The 23197-nt window shown below is 35.1% G+C and overlaps 4 protein-coding genes across 5 annotated transcripts; 2 read left to right on the plus strand and 2 right to left on the minus strand.

Moving 5' to 3' along the window:
- Nucleotides 1-233: 233 nt before the first annotated feature.
- On the plus strand, nt 234-4191 carry LOC147408880 (26S proteasome regulatory subunit S10B homolog B-like). The gene is made up of 10 exons (XM_086423259.1): nt 234-394; nt 1913-2032; nt 2165-2301; nt 2475-2636; nt 2752-2838; nt 2934-3020; nt 3111-3248; nt 3338-3529; nt 3620-3718; nt 3859-4191. The coding sequence occupies exons 1-10, from the start codon at nt 298-300 to the stop codon at nt 3931-3933; spliced, it is 1194 nt and encodes a 397-aa protein (XP_086279385.1). The 5' UTR covers nt 234-297; the 3' UTR covers nt 3934-4191.
- An 838-nt stretch (nt 4192-5029) lies between these two features.
- On the plus strand, nt 5030-8291 carry LOC147408881 (NAD(P)-binding Rossmann-fold superfamily protein). Its single transcript, XM_086423264.1, has 8 exons — nt 5030-5349; nt 5535-5627; nt 6031-6109; nt 6386-6467; nt 7182-7221; nt 7321-7455; nt 7623-7760; nt 7844-8291. The coding sequence occupies exons 1-8, from the start codon at nt 5045-5047 to the stop codon at nt 8121-8123; spliced, it is 1152 nt and encodes a 383-aa protein (XP_086279390.1). The 5' UTR covers nt 5030-5044; the 3' UTR covers nt 8124-8291.
- Nucleotides 8292-11916: 3625 nt separating this feature from the next.
- RAB18 (Dehydrin family protein) lies at nt 11917-13116 on the minus strand. Of its 2 annotated transcripts, none has more exons than XM_086423275.1 (3): nt 12974-13116; nt 12547-12879; nt 11917-12425 (listed from the first exon to the last, which is right to left on the minus strand). In XM_086423275.1, exons 2-3 carry the CDS (start codon nt 12871-12873, stop codon nt 12225-12227), a joined length of 528 nt encoding a protein of 175 aa, XP_086279401.1. In that variant the 5' UTR covers nt 12874-12879; nt 12974-13116; the 3' UTR covers nt 11917-12224. The 2 variants fall into 2 exon arrangements, with proteins under 2 accessions (XP_086279401.1, XP_086279397.1); XM_086423271.1 differs by having other exon boundaries at nt 11917-12428.
- Nucleotides 13117-18366: 5250 nt separating this feature from the next.
- On the minus strand, nt 18367-20701 carry LOC147408883 (protein CASPARIAN STRIP INTEGRITY FACTOR 1-like). Its single transcript, XM_086423285.1, has 3 exons — nt 20543-20701; nt 19759-19814; nt 18367-18764 (listed from the first exon to the last, which is right to left on the minus strand). The coding sequence occupies exons 1-3, from the start codon at nt 20610-20612 to the stop codon at nt 18624-18626; spliced, it is 267 nt and encodes an 88-aa protein (XP_086279411.1). The 5' UTR covers nt 20613-20701; the 3' UTR covers nt 18367-18623.
- Between the last annotated feature and the right edge of the window lie 2496 nt (nt 20702-23197).

Genomic DNA, 23197 nt, shown 5'->3' on the forward strand with positions numbered 1-23197 from the left:
GTGATACCCGTCATACAATCAAAGCTACTAAATTTTGCCACGTGTTTGAGGGAGTGGGTAGTAAGTAATAAATAAACGGACTTGCTTAGGCCCATCAAATTACAAAAGCCATATATTAAGAGAGTTTCTATTAACACACTAATTTTTACTGAAAACATCCCTATACGTTATTTAAAAGGATTGGTGTGTTGTAAGTAAAAAATTAGTATTCCAACAGAATCTCTCTATAATAATAGTATCAAGCTCATTTCCTTCGCTTCTCGATCGAAGGTTCAAACCGACTCTCTGAAACTGAAGATGGACGGAGAGGATGCAGCCCGTCGCCATGCCGTAGTCGCAGAGTACCGGAAGAAGCTCTTAAATCACAAGGAGTTAGATTCCAGAGTCAGAACAGGTTCGTAAAATGGAGATTCACAAAACCCTAGTTCTTCTGATTGAATTGCTACTTTTCAGCCTTTGTTTGTGGTCCTGAATTTGTTGTAATCTGTTTTTTTTTTCTTTTTTTAGTTCCATTTGGAAGATTAGGGTTTTGATTGTGAGGTTTGAGTGGAGGGTTTTGAAATTGAATTTCTCGAACAAAATCTTCTGAATTTCATTGCTAACATGATTCTGCTTATTCCAGTTGGAGATTGGTAAAGAAACAGTCTGATTTTTTAAATTAAAATCTTAGTGAATGCCCATACTTGTAACAGCTCAAAAAGATAGATAAAATTTTAGGGTTTGGGCTCTACTTTGATACGTGATTTTTGGGTCTGATTTTATTTTTGTTCGTCTTGAGATTGAAATTTCATCACATTAGGGTTTTGGAATCAGGGGGTTAATGTTCTTATGAAATGTGGTGCGTTTCGAGAAATTTATAGTTGTAATTGTAGACTGAAGGAGAAGTTAAGCATCTTAAAGCAACTCTACTATGTCGTGTAAAAGATTGTCACCATTATCGTTTACACCATATACCAATTAGTAGGGTTGGCAGCATGAATCCTATTTCTCTTTGGATACAATGTTATGGCCTTGACCTCATTTTGTGGGGTGTAACGGGCTTGTATGTTTGAGCTTAAAGCCGTTCTTTCCTTGTTTGATCTGTAATGGAAGCATGGTTTTAAATCTCGTTTTGACGTCTTGTCTCGTCCATGAATGAGACTGACTCCTCTCGGACGAGTTTTCCGATATGTTTGAGTCGTCTTGTTCAACAATGACAAAAATGAACTGTTGTTTTAAATCTTGTCTGATACATTTGACTTGTCTATCTGTCTCGATGGTGGATGATACCGAGACGTATCGGACGTGTCTTCTTGGTCTCAGACAAGATTTAAAACCATGAATGGAAGTGAAAGGTGTTTGGCAAATATAAGCTAGGAATCTACACTAATAGAATGTTTTGGTGGTAATTCTAGATTTTATGTAGAGATATCTTTTGTCTCAGTTCAAGGATGAGTGTCTCAGTGTGCCATCTTCTCAAAGAAATCTAATAACAATAGAACTGATGTGATTCTCTTTGTGGATGAAGATTCTAACTTGACATTCTTTCAGTGCATTTCCGTTGATCATCATCATGGTGCCTTATAACTGTTATATGGAGTTTGGTGTCATAAATTCTAAAGTCATATCTTTAATGCTTTTCTCACTACTTCAATCCGCTTCCTCTTTGTTCATCGAATCACCATTTTAGAGCTAGACTTGGTCGAAAGTTTCTTTTCTTCTCTTCTCGTCTCTCTTATTTTGTTAGGCAATTGAAGATACATTTGAGGTATGTATTTACTTAGGGATGGAGGAATATGACTCATTCATACTACCCCAAATCTTGGGATGAGGCTTCAATGGTGATGATGTATTTCTTTTTCTTCCATCTCTCTATACATTGCCGACTATGCTCATGTAATTAACTAACTTGTACTGAAGCTGTTAAATGCAGTGAGGGAGAATTTGAGAGCTGCGAAAAAGGAGTTCGCTAAAACTGAAGATGATTTGAAGTCCCTTCAGAGTGTCGGACAGATCATAGGAGAAGTTCTCCGGCCTCTTGATAATGAGCGCTGTAAGTAACTGATTGTCTTCAATATCCATCGATGGTTATGGAATTAACTTTTGTTTGAGAAGCCATGGCCAACAAAGTTAGGAGCAACTGGTAACAACCATTCAACAAACTGATAAATTCTGTTGTTTACAGTGATAGTCAAAGCAAGTAGTGGCCCAAGATATGTTGTTGGCTGCCGTAGTAAAGTGGATAAGGAAAAGTTGACATCGGGAACAAGAGTGGTTCTTGATATGACAACTCTCACAATTATGCGTGCCCTTCCACGTGAAGTAAGTTATGGTGCTAAGTTCCTTGAATCATTGAAACTGGAAAATTAAGTAGTTAATATTTTATTATGTGGGTATGATCCCAGTAATTATAACCTAATTATATTTCTTTTGAACGGAGAAAGGACAATTCATTGGGTTTATTAATATGAAATGTGTTCTTATATTGATACCAGGTTGATCCAGTTGTTTACAACATGCTTCATGAAGATCCTGGTAATATTAGCTACTCTGCTGTTGGTGGGTTGTCTGATCAAATCCGAGAACTTAGGGAATCCATTGAGCTTCCACTTATGAATCCTGAACTCTTCCTTAGAGTAGGGATCAAACCCCCCAAGGTAACACTTATGCTCTATTTTGTTAATAATTTCAAAATTTAATTTTGGTCGGTTTTTAAAATAAAACTATCCCATTTAAATTTGACAGTGAAGGCTCTTAATTTTATGATTGCAGGGTGTTCTTCTCTATGGACCTCCTGGAACAGGCAAGACGTTATTAGCTAGAGCCATTGCCAGTAATATAGATGCTAATTTCTTAAAGGTAGGATTCTTTTATTTGTAGTTAGAATTCTATCATACATGTCCATTAATTTGGTTTCAATATGGAAAGTCGTGAATTATTTAATCTGCATTTAGGTCGTCTCAAGTGCTATAATTGATAAATACATAGGCGAAAGTGCGAGATTGATACGTGAGATGTTTGGATATGCACGTGATCACCAAGTAAGAACCCCAATATTGTGCATTACTTTTATCTGTTCGTGATGTTTATGTTCAAAACATGCTGGTCTGATGTCTAGTTTGTTCATAAAGCCTTGCATCATTTTCATGGATGAAATTGATGCCATTGGAGGTCGTCGATTCAGCGAGGGAACAAGTGCTGATCGTGAGATACAGAGAACATTAATGGAGCTGCTTAATCAACTTGATGGATTCGATCAGCTTGGGAAGGTATGCCCTTTGGTTTACAATCCAGTTGTATTAATCAATTTGGAAAAGCATACATTTTTCCGATTCTTATGTTAATTGGGGGATGTTAGGTTAAAATGATTATGGCAACGAACCGACCTGATGTTCTGGATCCCGCTCTTCTTCGTCCAGGCCGTCTAGACAGAAAAATAGAGATACCGTTGCCAAATGAACAGTCAAGAATGGAAATCCTAAAGATCCATGCTGCTGGGATTGCCAAACATGGTGAGATTGACTATGAAGCAGTTGTAAAACTTGCAGAGGTGAGTCATGATCTTCAGCTCCCTGAGAAACTTGTTTTCGTAAACAATTCATTATCTTATAAGCTATGGGTTGCCCTTGCAATTTTGCAGGGTTTCAATGGGGCTGATCTTCGGAATGTCTGCACTGAAGCTGGGATGTATGCAATCCGTGCTGAGCGTGATTATGTCATCCATGAAGATTTTATGAAGGTAAGACCACCTGACCATGGTTACAAGAAGACATGACATGAAATAGCCTTCTGAGTTAAAAATGTTCTGTAAATTTCTTGATCAGTTGGATAATTTCTCGATCCTTTGCTAAGTAAATTTGTAATTTTCTCTATTGTCAGGCTGTCCGGAAACTGAATGAAGCAAAGAAGCTTGAGTCAACTGCACATTACAACACTGACTTTGGCAAGGATTAATAAGAACATATACACTTTTATAGATGTTTACGCAGAGTTCATTCCGTCTTATTTCCAGTGTTCCTCGTTTCCATCCTTGTTTTTTTGTATCAAGTCCAAAACTGGTTATGGTTGATTTCATTGAAGTGTGTAGAAGAAAAACATATTAAATTGCTACAGATGGAGAATGATAGACAGGTTTGCATTGTAAGGTCTCAAACAATGCTCATCAAGGTGGCAGAAATAACCTATGTTATAAAGGAAATGTATTATTGAACAGGGCATTGTCTATATTCTTGATTTGTGTTGTTATAGCCGGTTCCCTTTAAAAGGCCCTGTGAGATCTTGGATGCTAGCATTCCTCTACGTATAATGTATATATAGGTTTTTGTTAACGTGGGTCCAAATGGCACTCGATAAAGTGCATTAAAAACACGTTGGATCTGATTTTTTAATCAAAACTGTCTTTAATTTTTTATTTTTTATTTATTTATGTTATTTTTTTTTTTTGAAAAAAAAATAGTCCATAGGGTTTGCTTCTAAGGTGTATTTAATGCATTTTGACTTTTGTCGTTGGGGTACATATTAACAAGACATATATGTATAAATTTGGATCTTTTGATGGGTTAAAGAAGCATAACAAGCCGACGGTCAAGTTGTCCATTCTTGGAAAAATTGAAGATAAAGGGTTGGTTCTGTCAATTTTTTGTTGTTATTATTTAATCTGATCGAATTTGTTAAAATAAGTTCAGTCTGGATCTATCGAATAAAATCTATTAAACAATGTCAGAATTTTTTGATTCAAAATTGTAGTTTTAGAGGTTTTAATACTGGGGTTTTTCATCCTCTTTAGTGATTAAAAAAAGGCGTAGAAAAAAAATGAGAGAGAGAGAAAGAGAGAGAGAGAGAGAGAGAGAGAGAGAGGGTGGAAGTGAGTTTTTTTTATGACAAAACACGTTGTCTATATGTGTGTTGAAATGGTTGTCGTTTGAACCTGACCCTTTTTTTATTTGATGTTTGTGATGTCTGTAATGAGTAAACATTAAAGGGTAAAAATGTAATTTGCCTTTCCTTAAAGAAAATATATATGTAATTTAAAGTGGGTGCAATTAGCCATCTCGGTGTGTGCAAAATGGAGCGACAGAACGAAATCACACGCATTTATCATTCCTTCTTCCTCTTCCCTCACCCATGGGTGTCTGGGTACCCTATGGAAGTCTGTAACGTATCGGGTCGATTGGTTGCTGCAGCTCCCCTTAAATTTGGATTCATATGTCGACGAAGGTCTCAGTTTAAAGTTCGAAACCCTCAAAAGTGGCCTCCTTCAATCTGTTTCTCACAGTGGAAAGAGAAACCCCAACCAACCAATCGGATGTTTATATTAGGGATGGGTTTCGTGGGACTGTCTTTCGCAGAGCAATTGAAGAAGGAGGGTTGGTATGTTTCTACGATCCCTGCTCGTACTGCCACCTCATTTTTGCCCTAATTCGAATGATTTTATTTGTTTTCTAATCATAGCTGTTTAAACTCTAGATCATGAGCTCAAGCTTCAACTATTGATCCAAGATGATGCCCTAATATTTTAGACGAAGTTGATATCATGTTGGTTCTTGATTTTGTAGGGATGTCTCCGGTACTTGCACAAATGCAATTAAGAAGAAGAAACTCGAGGAGATGGGACTCAATATTCATGTTTTCGACACAAATGACACTGAGTACGTTGATTATTGTCTCATTTCAATTCTTTCTAGCTATTATTTATCAAACAATATGCTAATTAATTGTTCAATAATATTACAGTTTGATCAAATTGATCTTAGTTTGCTAACTCTCTCTAGTAGTACCTCAACAAAATCGAACCAAATCAATTAAATTAAACCTAATCCCAGTTTATTAGGCAAAATCGTAGAGTTGCCACCAAAGAAGTTACGTTTGGGGACTTGGCGAAGTCACAATGTACCACTGATCAAGGTTCAAAGTGACTTGGCCAAGTTGTACCGAATTTGTTCAAGATTTTGGTGTGACCTCGTTAGTGACCTTGTTTGGCTCATTACGTCAACCAATCTTTCCTGCTTGCATTGGCCCCTAAATGACACCATTATCATTTTGTTTTTCCAGACTGAAAATTCTAACTACTTTGGAACATGCCACACATCTCCTTGTCTCCATTCCTCCTATTGTAGGTCTTGGTGATCCGGTAAGCTAAGAAAGTGTATTTTGGGGTTTGATACGCAAACCCACTTTTTTTAGAGTCGTGCTGGAGTAACATTAAAATGTACATCGATTATCACATTGCTGATGTGGAGCTGCACACATAACCATAGATGCTTTTCACTTGTATCTTAATGAAAGCATCTATGGTTTCGTACATACATCCACGTCGGCCATGTGAGAATCGATGTACATTTTAATGTTACTTCAGCATTTTCCTTTTTTGCATGGTAATGTTGCTCCTTGTTATCATATTATGTAGGTGCTTTATCAATTTCGTGACGTTCTACGAAGTAATCTAAGCAATGGAAATCTTCGATGGCTGTGTTACTTATCATCAACAAGTAATCTCTCTCAAAACTCTTCGTTAGCTGATTTTTTTTTTCATCTTGTTGATGCTTTTGTTCAGTCTGGTTGCCTTTCAAGTTTCAATGATCATTAAAACTCCATTTCCATGTAGATTCTTTTATTTCTAGAATGCATTTGTGCCTTTTGATGGTCTAGAAACACTTTTATGTCCTTGATTTTGATTATGAGACATTCTCGTTTTCACAACAATGCCTGTTATAAACTCTGCCAAACTTTCAGGAGAATTGGGGACACAAACTGTTTGGCTTAACTGGATTTCACTGTATTTTGGAAACTTTTGAAATTTGGGCAATTGGAGAGAGAATTCTTCAACGTCTCTGTGAGTGGTGCAAACTCTATTTTATAACAAAAATATTTGATTTCATCGTGATGCTGCACAGCTTGGTCATCTATTTAACAGCCCAAAATGTGAGGCTACCACTTGGACTGGGCGCAAATAAAAATTTGAACATTTTGGATTAGAGGTTCCAGAACCATGTGATGGTCATATAGCATGGAAAAATCCCATCATACTTCCTTGAAATGAAACATTCAGCATTAATTAGTTCATCACCCACTTAAAGATCTTGTATAGCTCACAGAAAGAGTTATTGTGGATTGTTTTTGCACCATACCCTCGTTTCATTTTTTTCTACATCATGTTGAATGGATGATACCTTAGATTGTCAGATCTTTCTTTTAAATTGCAGGTGTCTATGGAGATTGTGGTGGTGCATGGGTTGATGAGGAGTAAGCAAGTGCATCTGAATCAACTGTCTTTGGCATGTAAATTATAATGGGAGAAGATGAAGTCAGCTTTCACTAAGAAAATGCATGGTTCTATGGCAGCTATCCCGTGAACCCCACAAGTGAGTCATCTAAGTCAAGATTGGCTGCCGAGAAAGGATGGTTGAGTCTGGGCAATGAGCTTCGGTTATCCGTGCAAGTATTTCGGCTTGGAGGTATCTATGGACCCGGAAGAAGGTCCGTACAATAAATATATTCTGTAGAAGTGTATAACCATTGTATTGTATCCAGTTATTATTTCAAAACTATTTAACTATTTGTTCTCATATGGTGAAACTTGCCAGCACTGAATTCAAACTGTACTTGTTATGATTGAACTACTCTACTTGTTGATTCTCTTGCAGTGCTTTGGACACCATTATAAAGCAGGAATCTCTAACAGAAAGCCAGAGAATTAGGGAAACTAGGCATTACACATCCCGAGTTCATGTTACCGACATTTGTCAAGCACTCAAAGCTTGTATGGACATGCCATCATCAGGGTAGGATGCATCCGTGTATTGTATGATGGTTCAATTCTACATGGGTTTTAGGTAACTGACACCATCTACCACCATTGTTTCAGGAGAATATACAATATCGTTGACGATGACCCAGCACCTCGCTCTGAAGTATTTTCATTTGCAAGAGCCTTGGTTGAGGAAAGATGGCCGGGTCAGATTAAACTGAGATCTTCTTCCAGTAAATCAGATTCAACAAACCATAAAATAACGACGAGGGGTGAGAAGCGAATCTTAAATGCTCGTCTAAAGAGTGAACTGGGAGTGAGACTTCTTCATCCAACGTACAGATCAGGACTTGAAGACATCGTCAAATCCATGGAGAACCCGCTCCAGCAGCTTTGAGCATGGTTTATGTCTCTCTTTCGTATTGTGGGATTCAGTCATCAGTCCTCCATAGTTGTGCCTGGTTTAGTAGGCCACCAAACGTTCAATAAATTGGTTTTTATTGATTCTTACACACCATGGATTCTGGAATAGTTTGCACAAGCAATATCACTTTATAATTGAGAAGGGGACATTGTGGGTTTGTTTGCACATAGGAAAATGATGGAGTTGCCAGATTCCTCTGTTGGAATGCCCTAGGAAAGGATTTATTAGTTAATTTGGCTCTAGAACTGTAAATGCCAACACCATCCCTTTTCTCGTGTCACCTTAGTTTTGCCTAAAAGAGCAAAGAAATACACTATTAAACACGTAGTGGATGCCTCCCACCCATGTTCTCGAAGTGGGAGAACTGGTTTAAAACTGCAGGTGAAAAACTTACATAAGATATATTAAAAATTATGTAAAGTTTATTTATCTAATAATATATAAGATATTTATTTTAATTTATTATATGTTTTCAATATACATGTTATTAAATATAATTATACATGTTATGAAGAGAAAAAATTCACCATTTCTGTTGTTCAAAATAATAGATTATGCAAAAAAAAATGAAAAATCATGACATCAAGATATCATCATATATCTCATATTTTTTCATTTATGAATAATATCTCACAGTTAAAAAAAGAAAATGTCTGGGTTTTTTTTTTTTTTTTTTTAAAATTCTTTGAAACGTAAAATAATCAACTTTAACTTTCTCAAAAAAATCATTTTTTTTATTTTTTTTAATAGTCAAGAGGTATAAGCGGTTTGAAGGAGTGATTTTTTAGCTCAGAGAATTTTCTGTCGCAGTGCTCGCTCAGGCTCTCCAGTGCGCGCCACGTTAAACCTCACAACTCACAAGGTTAGTTTTGTAAATCAGGGATGCCAATTCATGTGATTGGTGGATCCTAGGACAAGAGAGATAGAGAGATCCGTTCCCGCAATAACACTAGAATTTGCCGACTAATGAAATTACCTAGGATATTATTAATCCAACAGCTAAGATACTCTTGTCATTTTAAAAGATAACTGTCGTACACACTCGTACTGGTCGACCGCTGGCCTTGGTAAGATATTTCACTAAAGGTCGTTGAGCCTTAACGATGAAAACTCAGATTTAAAATAAAGAAAAAAATATCTTTCTTTGGGCTTGAGGTTGACAATTAAAGGTCACGGAGTACGAACTCCCAAATTTAATGGTAAGATATTTCAAATCTTACTATAGGTTGTTGGGCCCACATAATTAAAAAAGTCTGGAAAAAAAAATATCTTCGGAGGTTGAAAATGGAAGGCTACGGAGTCCAAATTTAATGGTAAGATTTCAAATCTTTCTTTAAGGTCGCTGGGCCCATCATATGGTGAAAATTTCAGAATTTAAAATAAAGAAAAAAAAAAAATATCTTGTTTATGAGTTTTACGTTGAAGATAAGGGCGAGCACGAAAATCTTTTTTTATTTTTTATTTTTTGGTGTGAAAGGGACTAGAATTGTCCTCTCCTGCGGCATTGGATCATTTGGCTTGTTGTTAAGAAACTTTTTTCTGAGTAAAGAAAGTTATTTTCAAATAAAGTCGTCTCCATTAGCGCGACCAGATAAGATTATGTGTCCGATTAGGACACGTGTATGCAAGTTATACTACAAAGACAAATCTAAAATTACATCAATTTGGTCTCATTATCCAACGAGTAGGACCCACTAACAAAATTCATGATTCACCATTCAAATGAAACTGCGTGTATTGAAATTGAATTTCATAATTTAGGAACCTATCTTGTTAGTTATAAAACTAACTTGAATCGTGATAATCTGATTATCCCACGTGTCAAATTTAATCGACTAGCATGATGTGACAAATTTGAGAATCGTAAATTTGCATTCCCCGTGATACATGATTAGAGAATGGTAATCAACATTTCTCATGATACATGATATATTACGAAAAATACAGATCTACGATTATTAAACTTGTCATGCCAAGTAACCGATTTTGTCATGTGAGGTAATTAGATTATCCCGATTTAGCTAATTTTTTAAGATTGAGAGGATTGACAGTAAAAATTATGAGAAAAATCATTCGAATATAAATCCATTATGCTTGAGTTCACATAATTTGAATTTTACCCGTCATATGAACCCACGTGTATTGAATACATTCTTAATTTATAAAATCACCTGTGTCAATAAGAATATTATTGTTGCACATGATTTTTAAACTTGATATTTCATCTCCATAACGTTCGATTCTGATATTGAATTGTCTCAAACAAATTTTTTGATACATTTAAAATGTCTCATGAGATAAATCAATAAATTGAATTGACTCATAAATCTAGATAAAAAATGATTTTATGAATTAATCTCTTTCAATTTTAATACAAAATTAACTCGGACGATATATCTTAATCTCGAACGAGTTTAAAAATCATGTTGTTGCATGCTTAACACTAAAGAAGTTTAAGCATATACAAGACTACTCAACTTGGAGTTGCACACACCATCCAACACCCCAATCACGTATTACGATATTTTAAATAATCACATTTTCGTAGAAAAACATGTAAAGATTCGAAGACACAACCTTAATAATAAACTTAGTCACTCTTTACCATCTCAACTAATCCGATGGATGCACCACTTTATTTTTCACTGATAAATAAAAAACATAAATGTTACAAGAGTCCTGATAATCCGGACTTAACTACGACGTAACCACATGGCATACTCCATCAACTTATATCTAACTAATGTGATGTAAAAGTGACACGAAATCTCTAAACAACTTAACCAGCCCAAATTACGAGCCAACATAACAGTGTCCAAATCAACAATGAAGGTAGCAAGATTGGTCTTTACCTTCAACCGAGCGATGATTCGTAATTGAAGTTAAAAGAATTTCAAAATCCTTAAAATAAAGAATTTAATAAATATTAAAGGAATCAGGGAATATCCTCTTACCTAAATATAACTGTCAAAAAAAAAAAAAATTTAAATAAATAAATAAATAAATAATCTCTTATAAATACGTAAGTACAACGCGAAAAAAATATATATATATATAAATTTTTCGCATTAAATTTAACATTATTTTTTATGATACATTCAAAAATACAAAAAGAAAAGATCACGAAATAGTGTCACAAATCTCAAGATAATACAAATTTTTATATTTATGTGACTATAAAAATAATACACTTCTCCTTGGGATACACTTTCTTTTAAAACACGACACCGCCTCTCCTTGGGATACACTTTTTCTTTTAAAACACGACACCGCCGTTGGTGGAGGACCGATAAGACTTTAAAACATGACATCCCCGTGGATAGAAAATAATACAACTCTCCTTGCGATACACTTTTTCTTTTAAAGCGCGACACCGCCGTTGGTGGAGGACCGATAAGACTTTAAAACATGACATCCCCGTTGCTAGAGGACCAAGGCTATATGTATTGCCCACACAGTAAATGTGACGTCTTAATAAAAAATGTACCTCAATTTCTCAACCATAGCTGAGACGCCCACAATAAATATTATATTTTAATATAAAAAAATGGACCTCAATTTCTCAACCATACCCGAGAGGACTAGTTTGGAGCAAACTCCTTGAGACACATAATCATATAACTGCATCTTTTTCTGGGAAGCGTAATTTTATATCAGAAAAAAAAAAAAAAAACACGTCAATAATTCCCGGACCCATCACGTCAGATAAGTTGATTGAATTGCAACGTGCTTACGTTAGGTTATCAGCACATATTATAAATCAAAATAAAAATAACATCACATAATAATATTTTGATGAAAAAGATAATACATTGACAAGACATTTTAAAAGACCAAATAAACACAAACACACGCACGAGACACGAGAAACACCCTCACGTGCACATGTGCACGTGACATTATTATTTTTTTTTACCCTACTACATTAGCATGTACCAAAGACTAAGAGCTCTCCGATCATGATCCCAATACATACCATACTACGCCGTAAACACACACATTAATACTGACTAACACCGACATATAACAACAAATTAAACCACATAGGCAGGCAAAGCTGGTAGTAATAGTGCCTTAGTGGTGACCTGGCAACTTCTCCTTGATCTTCTCCATCATTCCTTTCTCGTGCTGCTGCTGTTCTCCTTCATACCCTGCCTGATACCCTGCTCCAGTAGTAGTAGTGGTACCTTGATGCTCCTTGCGTCCACCTGGCAACTTCTCCTTTATTTTCTCCTTTATTCCCTTCTTCCTCCTCCCTCCTTGCCCATCATCCTCCTCCTAATTATTATAATTTCAAAACTAATAAATCATCAAAATCCAACGACAAAACTAATCAAATTTTCCTAACTTATACTTAATAATTAATTTTTTTTTCCAGATGTATGGGTTTACTTACCGAGCTAGAGCTAGAGCCACTTCCGGAGCGATGAAGCACGCCAGTACCTCCTTGTTGTTGGTGGTGGTGGTGCTGCTCAGCTCCATATCCAGCACCAGTCATACCACCTACAACTCCTCCTGACTCTGTTCCGTGATGTTGCTGTTGGTGGTGGTGCATCTGTTTCTGCTCACCACCATATCCACCACCAGTCAGACCACCCAGCGTTCCTGACTCTGGTCCGGATCCAGTACCATACCCACCCGTTGTACCCGTTTGGTGGTGGACCGGGTTACCGTACTCGTCCCTGCGGATTACGTTACCGTACTCGTCCCTTGAATCAGCCATTTTCCGCTTCACAATGTCAAAAACATGTATCAGAACATACACACACACACACAAAACACAGAGAGAGAGAGAGAGAGAGAGAGAGAGTTAAAAGACTTACTGTGTTGTGTCTTTTCGAGCGTTCTTCGATGATGAATAATAATTTCTTAGAACTTCAGATGTTGATGAAGAAGAACGTTGCTGGATTGGTCATTATATAGCCAAGCAAGGGTAGTGGATAAGTGTCCAATCCAATTACACGTGTCTCATTTAGACATCTTTACGAAAAGATACAGCCACGTTGCGATCTGGCAGATTCGCAAGAAGACACGTCGCATTTGATTGTCGGTTAGAATCTAGTCAAGATTTTTCTCTTTCTTTTCTTATCTTCTTAAAAGAAGGAAAAGAATTTATTTATAATTTATTAGAGGAGGATTAATATATTACTTACCCAAATCAGACACTGTGGCGGTGTTTAAACCAGATAAGTTCCTCGTGACTCGTTTCGTGTAGTGTACTTTGGGGCGATGAAAAATAATAAGTCAAAATAATATTTTATTTTTTTTTAATTTTGGGAGATAAAGAAGAGGAGATCTTATCTGAAAAGTAGATATGGAGGGAGAGAGACACTTAGCCTTGAAGTCAAAAGCTAATTAAGACCCAGCAGTATACGTGTCGTCACTTACTTTGCCACGAAGCCAATTCTTAAATGAATCTAGATCCTATACAACAGGGTGGAGGATTGAAACCCTCCTCCCCACACCTAAACACATGCCACGTGATTCACAATTCAAGAAAATTTTATAAAGGAGATATTTTTCTAATGAATGACACATTAGAAAATTTTGAAAAAGAAATATTTTAGGCTTTAATTCTTTAAAATAGGGTTAACGTGGCATGTATGGAGGACGGTTTTATTTCTCCACCCTAAGTGCACACGATCTGAATTCTTTTAAGAATCAATCTGGCTTGTGGTTTATGTGACATGTTTTGAGGTGTGGGAGGAGATTTTCAATCGTCCACCCGGTTGGATAGGATCCAAACTCTTCTCAATCATTATCTACCTTATCATAACACATGTCTACGTGGCAAATTCTTTCAAGTAATTGACCCGCTAATATTTGGACTTTTCTAACTCCAACCCTCTCCTTCAAATAGACGGTTGAGATTAGAAGATAAATAATAATTTCTTAGAGATCAAAGGTTAATACAATCTTTTGTAGGGATAAAATTTGCTTGCATGTCGACCATTTCTTTTATAGAGAACTTCACCCACGTGGATCAAATATCGTCTAAGTACGATGATCATGGATCAGATGATTTAAATGGTGATTTTAGATATTGGTCACACTTACATACGAGCGAAATTGACCCAATCAATGATTATACGCGGCATTTTGTCTTACGTACGGTCAAGAAACAGGTTTGATTACCATTCGAAACACCTTAAGATCACTCAAGCCGTACCCTACGCTCATGTTAAGATCTTTGCTTTATCTTCTAAAGTAAAGAAAGGAACTAATAAATAAGTCTGGCTAGACTTACTAAGTTAGTAAAGATTTTACCTTTAATTAGGGTCCTTGAGCTCACCGACGATAGAAAAGTGTTTTCCCTCACCACTTATCATAAAAAAAAAAATTTATTATTATTATTATTTGCATCAAAAAATAAGATTTTATTAACATGTGCCTTGAACTGCATTAAATACACTTCGAAAAAAAGCATTTGAAGGTATTTTTTATATTTAAAAAAATCATTTGAGAGTATGTTAGGGTAGGAAATTCAATTTTCAAAGTGTATTTAATGTAGTTTAATGCTAACAAAACCCCAAAAAATATCATCCATGCTTCAAGATTCTAGAGGGCAAAATTTTACGTAACTTTGAAAAAACGTTACTTTTCACTATTGAATTTCAATTTTAAGTTTGGGAGTTACGTCGAAGTTCGGTAGTTATTCATTTCTAAAACCTTGGATCAAACTCAATTTTTTTTGCTTTTGGATCTAAGCATTTCAGGGCTGTGGTATTGAAGTGCAGATGTGGTATTCCTTCTAATCAAAACGACCCTTAGTAAAGCTTAAAATCTTACTTTGTTGGTAAGGAAAGTGTTTCGCTAATTTGATCAATAACACACATCAAACACTTGAAAGTGGTTGTACAAATTAATCATTAAAGGCTTAAAATCTTAATTTGTAAGTCTACCTACATACAATTTTGGCTCGTAAGTTTACTTAGGGATGTCAATTGATCCAACTAACCCATTAGTCTGCCTAACACTCTCGGACGAAAGAAGGATTAGATTTAGAGCCTTCAAATTCAACCCACAAGGGTTGGGGCCGGTTCAATAATTTTCAGCCCATGAAATCCGGGTTTGATTTGGGCTAATAGTGCCTAGTCCAGCCCGACCCCGGCCCACTATTATATCTTTCAAAATTATCACAAAAAATTTAATTAGACAAATAATTTTTTTAATCAAAATAAATTATATCGAATAATTATATTTAGGCAAGATTAGTTAAAGGACCCTTGAGGGGGAGGGACTTCTTTCAAAATAGTTCCTAAGTTTTGAGTGGTCTCTTATAAATAATCCATTTAGTAAACTTTTCTTTTCTTAATAATCCCTAATGCTTTTGCAATACCTGAACTACCATTTTTCTCATCTTCTTTGCATAATTAGGTTTTTCAATGGCGATTGCTTCTTTTTTTTTTTTTTTTTGACGATTTATAAATAAAAAAGAAGAATGAAAAAATGTAAAATTCTAAAATTTTATATTCGAGTGTTCGTTTCGAAACTATGATATATGCATTTTTGGTATTTCGAGAAGATTTACCTAATATCTAATTCAAAAAATGAAAAATAAAAATCCGAATCACATTTACATTTTTGAGTTGACCACTTTTTATTATTAGGTTCAACATTTTTATTGTCGGATTCACCACTTAGTGTTGAGTTCACCACTTTTTATAGTTGAGTTCAAGATTTTTATTGTTGAGCTCAGTACTTAGTTCATTACTTTTTATTATTGTGTTCAATGGTTTTATTGTCGAGCTTGTCATTTTTATTGTCCAGTTCAACGGTAGTTAAACATGACTTAAAGCAATGAGTTCATCAATAATCATCGTCGAACTCAAAATAGTAATATCAATTACTGATGAAACTGACAATAATAATTGATGAACTTGATGCTTTTAAATCAAGTTTAATTATGGTCGTACTCGACAGTAAAAAGTGGTGAATGCGACAATAAAAATGTTGAACTCAATAATAGAAAGTGGTGAACTCGACACTAAGGGGTGAGCTCAACAATAAAAATGTTGAATTAGATAATAAAAAGTTATAAACTTGACATTATAATGTGATCCAACTTTTACATTTTTTTTCAATTTTTTTTCTGACTTTGATACTGGGTAAATCTTCACAGTGCGAAACACTCTTACATCCAAAGTTATAATTTTTTTAGAATTTCAATGGTGTTCTTCATTCTTTTTTATAAATTATAAAAATAAATAAATAAAAAATATCTAAATGCTCAAAATTACAACGTGGGATGAGATCCAAGGACTATTAAAAAAGAAAAATAATATTAAATGAACTATTAAGATACCGCCCAAAACTTAGGGATATTTAGAAAAACATCCCTCCACCAAGATCCTTTTAAGTAATTTTCCCTTATATTTAAGTCTAATTTAGAATAATTAAAGGTTAATAAAACATTAATTACAAATTCAATAGTTTATTTTCAAACACAAAAAAAAAAAAAATTTAAACGAGCCTCTAAGTTCCGATAGGGGTATAGGCTGGTTCATGTAGAGCCACTTCTTTAGGGCTGGCTTAGGCTCAAACGAGCTAGGCCTGAACCCGCCCATTGACAGTCCTAAGTGTGCTACTTGTCACGGACCTACCCCTCATTACCAGGCGTCTGTGTGGTACTCAAGGTAATCCCCACGATCTAGCCCAAGTCAGCCTTACCCAAATGTCCTAGGAGTCACCCCCAAGCTACTTAGGTACACACTGAAGGATGAATTAATTATTTTTTAGATTCTAATTTATTATATGTTTGCTTTGTGTTTTAGATTAATTCTAGAGTCATAACTCACATGAAAATCAAAATCTCTCGTAGCGGATCTTTTACTCCATGATGAAGTGGTGAAGACACAACAACATCAACATAAAAAGGTGTAGATACCCGGGTACACCAAATAATATTTAATGGAGATTAGAAAATCTTAATCTAGCCCCAAAGGTCGATGAGATGGCTAAGATGACAATGCCTTTGGAAGCGGAGATCTTGAGTTTGAATGCCTCCATAGTGGGTCATGCTTAAGGATTATCCCAAAAATCACTTGGTACATGTAGGGCGAGGCCCAATGTGAAAAAAACCCACATTCAATGGCCCAAGGCTGTAAAATTTTTCATTGTAAATTTTTTCTTTCTATGGGCATGAAATAGTCAAACTAATGGAGGATGTGAGAAATTTGATGGCTCTAAGCTGTTGAATCTATGGAACATCAGAATTTCAACGGCGTAAGGCCATCAAAATTCGATTTCTAAAAATTGTCAGTCTTAGCCCATTGAATTTTCTTGGAGAATTTGTTAGTTAGCATGTAGTGAGGGGACTCTATGTGCCCCAAGATTACTCGAGTGCTCTATGTCTATGAGCCCTAGATACCTTAGGTCGTCCCTGGAGCAGTTGTACCGAAGTTTCGTCCAGCTTGAGTGAGTTCCCTTAAACACTGATGGAATGCCTGGTTAAACTTCCGGTATTCTCTGTTCGAGTGGACTCCGCTTTTGATCGCGAACAGCATGTCGTCAGCGTATCTTAGATACGCGATTCGACCATCTTTTAACAGCTTATCTTTGGAAAGACCCGAAAGGCTAGACTCAAACTCTTGCTTTTAGGTCAAAAAAGGAAATCTCTTTTCTGTCCGGCCGGAAATAGTATACCGCACCGCACTATGAGTTTATACTTCATTTTACCTTGGCAAGGTTAATTAAAGGCTATCCATACTCCCCTCAAAAGTGAGACAGAGCTGGAAGTAGGCCCTCGCCTCACCCCCGGGGGGGGGGGGGCTTTGATACTCTAACGTTCAGTCAAGCAGCGGGCAAACACTAGACTTAAAAGTCTAGCTTGTAGCTACGAGTTGAGCTCTTCTTTTGGTAAATCCTCTAATCATTTAGGTGTTTCGGAACGTCTCTTCTCAATATGTTGGGACTCGCAGAGTCCGGCTATACCAAAATACCTCCGTCCCCCCCACCCCACACATACACACACAAAAAAATGATAACAATATCTTCTACATTACAACTATGGTCACAATAGATTCCTTTCTAGATTAAGATTTTTTGTATCTTCCAATAATATTTTTTTTCTTTATGAACCCTTCTTTTAGAGTTATTGTAAAATCAAGTCCAATCAATAGAATTCAACCATTAGAGATAATTAACATAAAAATTATTTGCATGCATGGTAAAACTAGATCTCCTTCGACCCCCTTCACACAAGCACGCATATACATACCATAAACATTTTAGTATTAATACGCATTAACATATACAATACCAAAGCATAAGTCGATACATGTATACTACATTTCATAGTAATTGATACAGACATACTTTTTTGTACCTCATAAGTATAAGGAGTATATTACATAATAACTCTGAAAAACTTAGGGTTAAGTATAAGTAACATATATACTCTACATATACTTAGGAGTATTATATAGAGATTATCATATATTATTATAGTGATATTTATGTAGATTTGCAGTATCAGTTGGGTATGAGTTTGAAAGGAGGCTTGACAAGAGCTGGAGCAGGATCATACTTCCCATAGTCTTTTGTGTTAACTCTAAGTAGCCTCTCTTGAACATGACTTGCTTCATAATGGTGCAAAGACTTCCTTGATATTTCCTACCAAGTACAAACAAGTTTCAAATCAACCAACTTTTTAAGGAAAAAAAAAATAAAATCAAATATTGCACAAGTAATTTTCAAATATATATTGTGGAGGCTCTCCATCAACATGTCCCTTAGAATTTGAGGAAAAAATAGATTTCCTAGAGATCAGCTTCGATCATCTAGGGATTCACACAATTTTTTCCAGGGACACATTTTTCTTGGGAATTCTAACATCCCAAAGGTCATGTTTACGGAGAGCCTCAACACAACACGTCGGTTAGGGCTAGTATCGAGAGAGAGAGAGAGAGATTAGCAGTAGTAGAGGAAGTAAGAGAGATTGATATTTCACTTTAAGAGAACTATGATAGTTCAAAAAAAGAAAAAGAAAAATAGATATCACTAACAAAAGAAACTCAAAATATTAGCCGTATTCAGCCAATATAAGATCAATAACAATTTTCCTTCTCTCTCTCTCTCTCTCTCTCTCTCTCTCTCTCTTTTAAGGAAGGCCAGTAACAGTGTAACACTTGAGGGTTTTGGAATTTTTTGATAATTTTCCCAATAACATACTCTCTTTTTTCATTTTGTAGGAAGGCCAGTCATACTTAGGAGGACTAATAACGCACTTTTTTTTTCTTCTGTTGGAAGACCATTAACAGTAGAGAGTTTGGGTATTAATCTTAGGAATAAAATAATTATTTTAGAATTTTAGTCACTTTAGTGATTTTCAGTTGTAATCTACAACCCTTTTAGAAGGAACCTGAGTTGAAAGTTACCAAACGAAATGGAAGGAAACCAAAAAATCATTATTAAGGTAGTGAGAGAGCACATATAATTAATCACACTTGAATTACCGGAAGGCACGACTTAAGGTATAATTGAATGGGAAACAAAATTCGTTCAACCAATCCGATATTTTTTATACTAGACTTTCGTTATGATCTTCAACCATTTTAATTTTATCCAAATAAAAAAGTTGTACGTACTATCATAATTGATAACATACCTTATTAGCTGCACTCGCTTCCATTGTATGTTTGTTCACAAACCTCCATTTCCGATCTGCAAAAGCAATTTTGATGATTTAATTTTATCATGTCCAGTAATATATATATATATACGTGAAAGAGAACACTAATAAGCAAAAGACAAAGATTTGGAAAATATATATGCTTTGTAATAATCTGAGGAAATAGACTCCCATAATCATACTAATGAAAGCTATATACACAAAAAAAAAAAAAGGAGTTTTTGAAAAATTATGATTTTATTTTAGGAATATTTTAAACTTTAATAAGGAACGTTTGGAAATATAAAAAAAAATTATTTGAAAACATAATACTAAAACCACATCTACCATTGCCATTTCTTATGGTATTTGCTTAAAGAAGTGGTAATAGTTGCATCTCCCAACTATTGGTAATTCTTTGAAAGCTTGAGAATCCCATTTTATTTATTTTTCTCACATCTTAAAGTTGCATAAATGTTTGGTGATATTTATATCTAGTTTATTAAAACGCTAGTAGCCAGTTTTTATTTGAAAATACTAATAAAACAATAAGGTAAAAAAGAGAGAGATTTAACTCTAAAATACAAACTAATTGACAATTTTTTCGCTCGAGGAGTGGTCATTCCCTTAAGTTAACTACTAGCATAAAAATTGTGAAATTCCCATATTTTTTCAATCACCAACAAAAGTTTGAAGCGAATTTGATGAATAATCCTAAAAATCATGTGATTTTGATTTGAGAAATACTCTCTTAGGTTAAAAGAGAATCACATGAACCCACCTGCAAATGAAGTTGAAAGAAGTGATGCTGAGATGAGGAGAAAGAGTAGAGTAATGTTCTTGAGACCCATGTTTATCAACTTTGATCTATATCTCTCTTCAAGGAAAGTAGTGAAGGATGTTTCCTTTCTATATTGTGAAGTATTGAAAATTAATTATTTTTTAAATTCAAAGTTTGTGCTTTATAATTTAAAATTAAAAAATGGAAAAGGTGAAGGAGACCACTTTTCTGTTGTTGGGAGCACTAAGTCTAAGAAGTAAGTGGATTGATAATTGATTAAAATAATTGCATATTAGAGTGTAAACCCCAGTGCAAATTACCCAAATGCCCTAATTATTATTTTTTGTTTGGAGTTCCTAGCCCTAAATCTTGAAAAAAAAAAACAAAAACAAAAAAAGGATATAAGAAAAGAAAAAAAAAAACTTATTTGAGCTAAATCAGATCTCAAAACTAGAAGGAACAAATCACTAATGCAGTGGATTTATGGGAAATATCCATGTTATCATCATGGTTCATTAACAAATTCTTTGTGGATTGAATATAGCGGCATTGCAATGAATTTGGTTCAAATTTTCAGTTTTTAGCTTCACAACTATCCATAGATGACACTTAGTTTAATTAAAAATTAAAAATTTGCATCGTCTTAACTCATTGTGAAGTATCAAAATCACAAAGGTTCACGAGGCTACATTGCTGGGTTTGGTTGGTAGCGAAGAGAGTTGGATGATAATTCAAGATGCTTTGGTCATTTTGGGTTTTTTTATGAGTTGGATTGACTTCTTTAGTCAGATAATGACCTTATTTGATAATCATTCTGACTAAATTGATTATATTTATAAAATTAATTATGTAAAATAAATCATTATAACATTGAAGTAATAATACCAAATGCAGGTGCCAACGAGTTCAGTTTTTACAAAGAGTCGTGCCGGAGTAACATTGAAATTGACATTGTTTGGGACATTGGTGTGCACAAAACCATAGATGCTTCTCACTCATATATATCTTGATGAAAAGCATCTATGGTTCTATAGACACATCCACATCGGCAATGTCTGAAACAATATCAATTTCAATGTTACTTGAGCATTTTCCTTTTACAAAACAAATGAATTTTATATTTTCAGCCACTTTCAAGTCCCAACTCACCATGCCATTACACTTCAAAGTTGTGCAAGATAATTTTACATTTGTTGTAATGGTGAGACATGTCACCTCATGATGAGAAAGATGTCCATTACGATTCTCTGAATAAGGGGTAAGGGCAGTATTTGAGACTGAGTGCGAGCACTAGAACTCTTGTTGCGGTGTTGCCTATTATTAGTCTTGGAGTTGGATTTGATAAAATTGAAAATATACTAATTTTACTATACAACTAAGTGAGTGACTTAGGCATTAGAGTACTTTTGCAAGTGGTGTCAAAACATCATCTCAATTAGTGATGCAAACATTAGTTCTATACAAACTTAAGTCCAAAAACAAATAGAGGTATAGTTGAAATCCTTGCAATTTTAATGATAATCGAAAGAATAACTATCCTTGACCAGAAGGGTCTCAACTCAATAACATAATGATACATCTTTTAGACTTTGTCAATGCCAATGATCAAGGGAGGCAAATCTAAATCCTTGAATCAGGGGATGTACGTGGAATTTTCCAAATAATGAAGAAGATAAGTCAAAATATAAAAATAAAAAAATCTCCCCATTTTAACTACTTTGCTCTGATTACCAGAAGTTCAAAAGTGCTATAGGTCGTCTGGTGGGCGCAAGCTGGCCCAAATACCCTTCGTTATCAAAAAAAAAAAGTGCTATAGGTCATATCAGACCCAAAAAAATCAATATATTCTTGGGTCTAGTTGAAGGACTTGGCTTCCGATTTGATTACCTATTGAATCAGGTTTGGATCAACTATGTCTCAATCAGATAACATCTAATCCAATATCATGTGAGATTACATATATTATATATTATATGAGGAAAATGTTGAAGTAACATTAAAATTGACGTCGATTCTCATGTTGCTGACATGGATCTATGTACGGGCCCATGGATGCTTTTCACTTGTATCGAGATACAAGTAAAAAAGCACCTATGACTATGTGTGCACCTCCACATCAGCAATGTGAGAATTGATGTCAATTTTAATGTTACTCCAGCATGACTCATCATATTAAGAGTGAATATCAAATTGGATTTGGTATCCTCGGTGACACCTTGATTTTTGATAAAGAGACCCATGAGGTTCACACATGAATGCTGGATCACGAAGAACCTCCATCAATTGGTATGGAAGAAGCAGCAAAGACCCTCGTCAAAGGAAAATACCAGAGGTCATGCAAAGACTCGAGTTTAGATGAAAATCTTACCACTTGGGAGCAAATCCCACATAGTGAGTTCTACTCATGGAATTAATGGGTCTCGCTGCGCTACCATGGGGTGACAGCAGAGTCATTGTCTACCCCCGAAGAAAATCCAAATGATAGTCTTCCTTGGGATATATTTCTTATTGAATCACATTTAATCAAAATATTGATATTCAATATGAACCCGATCCAATTCCTATTGGTCTGGTCCCAAATCAACCCGATTCGATCCACTCATGATCAATTGACAACCCTAAATAGCATGACACATTAAAAAAAATTGGTAGAAA

The sequence above is a fragment of the Akebia trifoliata genome, chromosome 2 (assembly GCF_017979445.1).
Source record: "Akebia trifoliata isolate Shusen 1 chromosome 2, ASM1797944v1, whole genome shotgun sequence".
In the NCBI taxonomy this organism is placed as follows: Eukaryota; Viridiplantae; Streptophyta; class Magnoliopsida; order Ranunculales; family Lardizabalaceae; genus Akebia; species Akebia trifoliata.

Bases quoted from the DNA above. Each gene is read 5' to 3' on its own strand.
- RAB18 (XM_086423271.1), bottom strand. From the start codon at position 12,873: ATGGCTGATTCAAGGGACGAGTACGGTAACGTAATCCGCAGGGACGAG. The intron at 12,429-12,546 runs GTAAGTAAACCC...TATAATAATTAG, and splicing joins GTGGCTCTAGCTCTAGCTCG to GAGGAGGATGATGGGCAAGG.
- LOC147408881 (XM_086423264.1), top strand. From the start codon at position 5,045: ATGGAGCGACAGAACGAAATCACACGCATTTATCATTCCTTCTTCCTC. The intron at 6,110-6,385 runs GTAAGCTAAGAA...CATATTATGTAG, and splicing joins TTGTAGGTCTTGGTGATCCG to GTGCTTTATCAATTTCGTGA. The intron at 7,222-7,320 runs GTAAGCAAGTGC...GTTCTATGGCAG, and splicing joins GGTGCATGGGTTGATGAGGA to CTATCCCGTGAACCCCACAA.
- LOC147408883 (XM_086423285.1), bottom strand. From the start codon at position 20,612: ATGGGTCTCAAGAACATTACTCTACTCTTTCTCCTCATCTCAGCATCA. The intron at 19,815-20,542 runs GTGGGTTCATGT...TTGCTTTTGCAG, and splicing joins TCTTTCAACTTCATTTGCAG to ATCGGAAATGGAGGTTTGTG. The intron at 18,765-19,758 runs GTATGTTATCAA...TGTACTTGGTAG, and splicing joins AAGCGAGTGCAGCTAATAAG to GAAATATCAAGGAAGTCTTT.
- LOC147408880 (XM_086423259.1), top strand. From the start codon at position 298: ATGGACGGAGAGGATGCAGCCCGTCGCCATGCCGTAGTCGCAGAGTAC. The intron at 2,302-2,474 runs GTAAGTTATGGT...TATTGATACCAG, and splicing joins TGCGTGCCCTTCCACGTGAA to GTTGATCCAGTTGTTTACAA. The intron at 2,637-2,751 runs GTAACACTTATG...TTATGATTGCAG, and splicing joins TAGGGATCAAACCCCCCAAG to GGTGTTCTTCTCTATGGACC.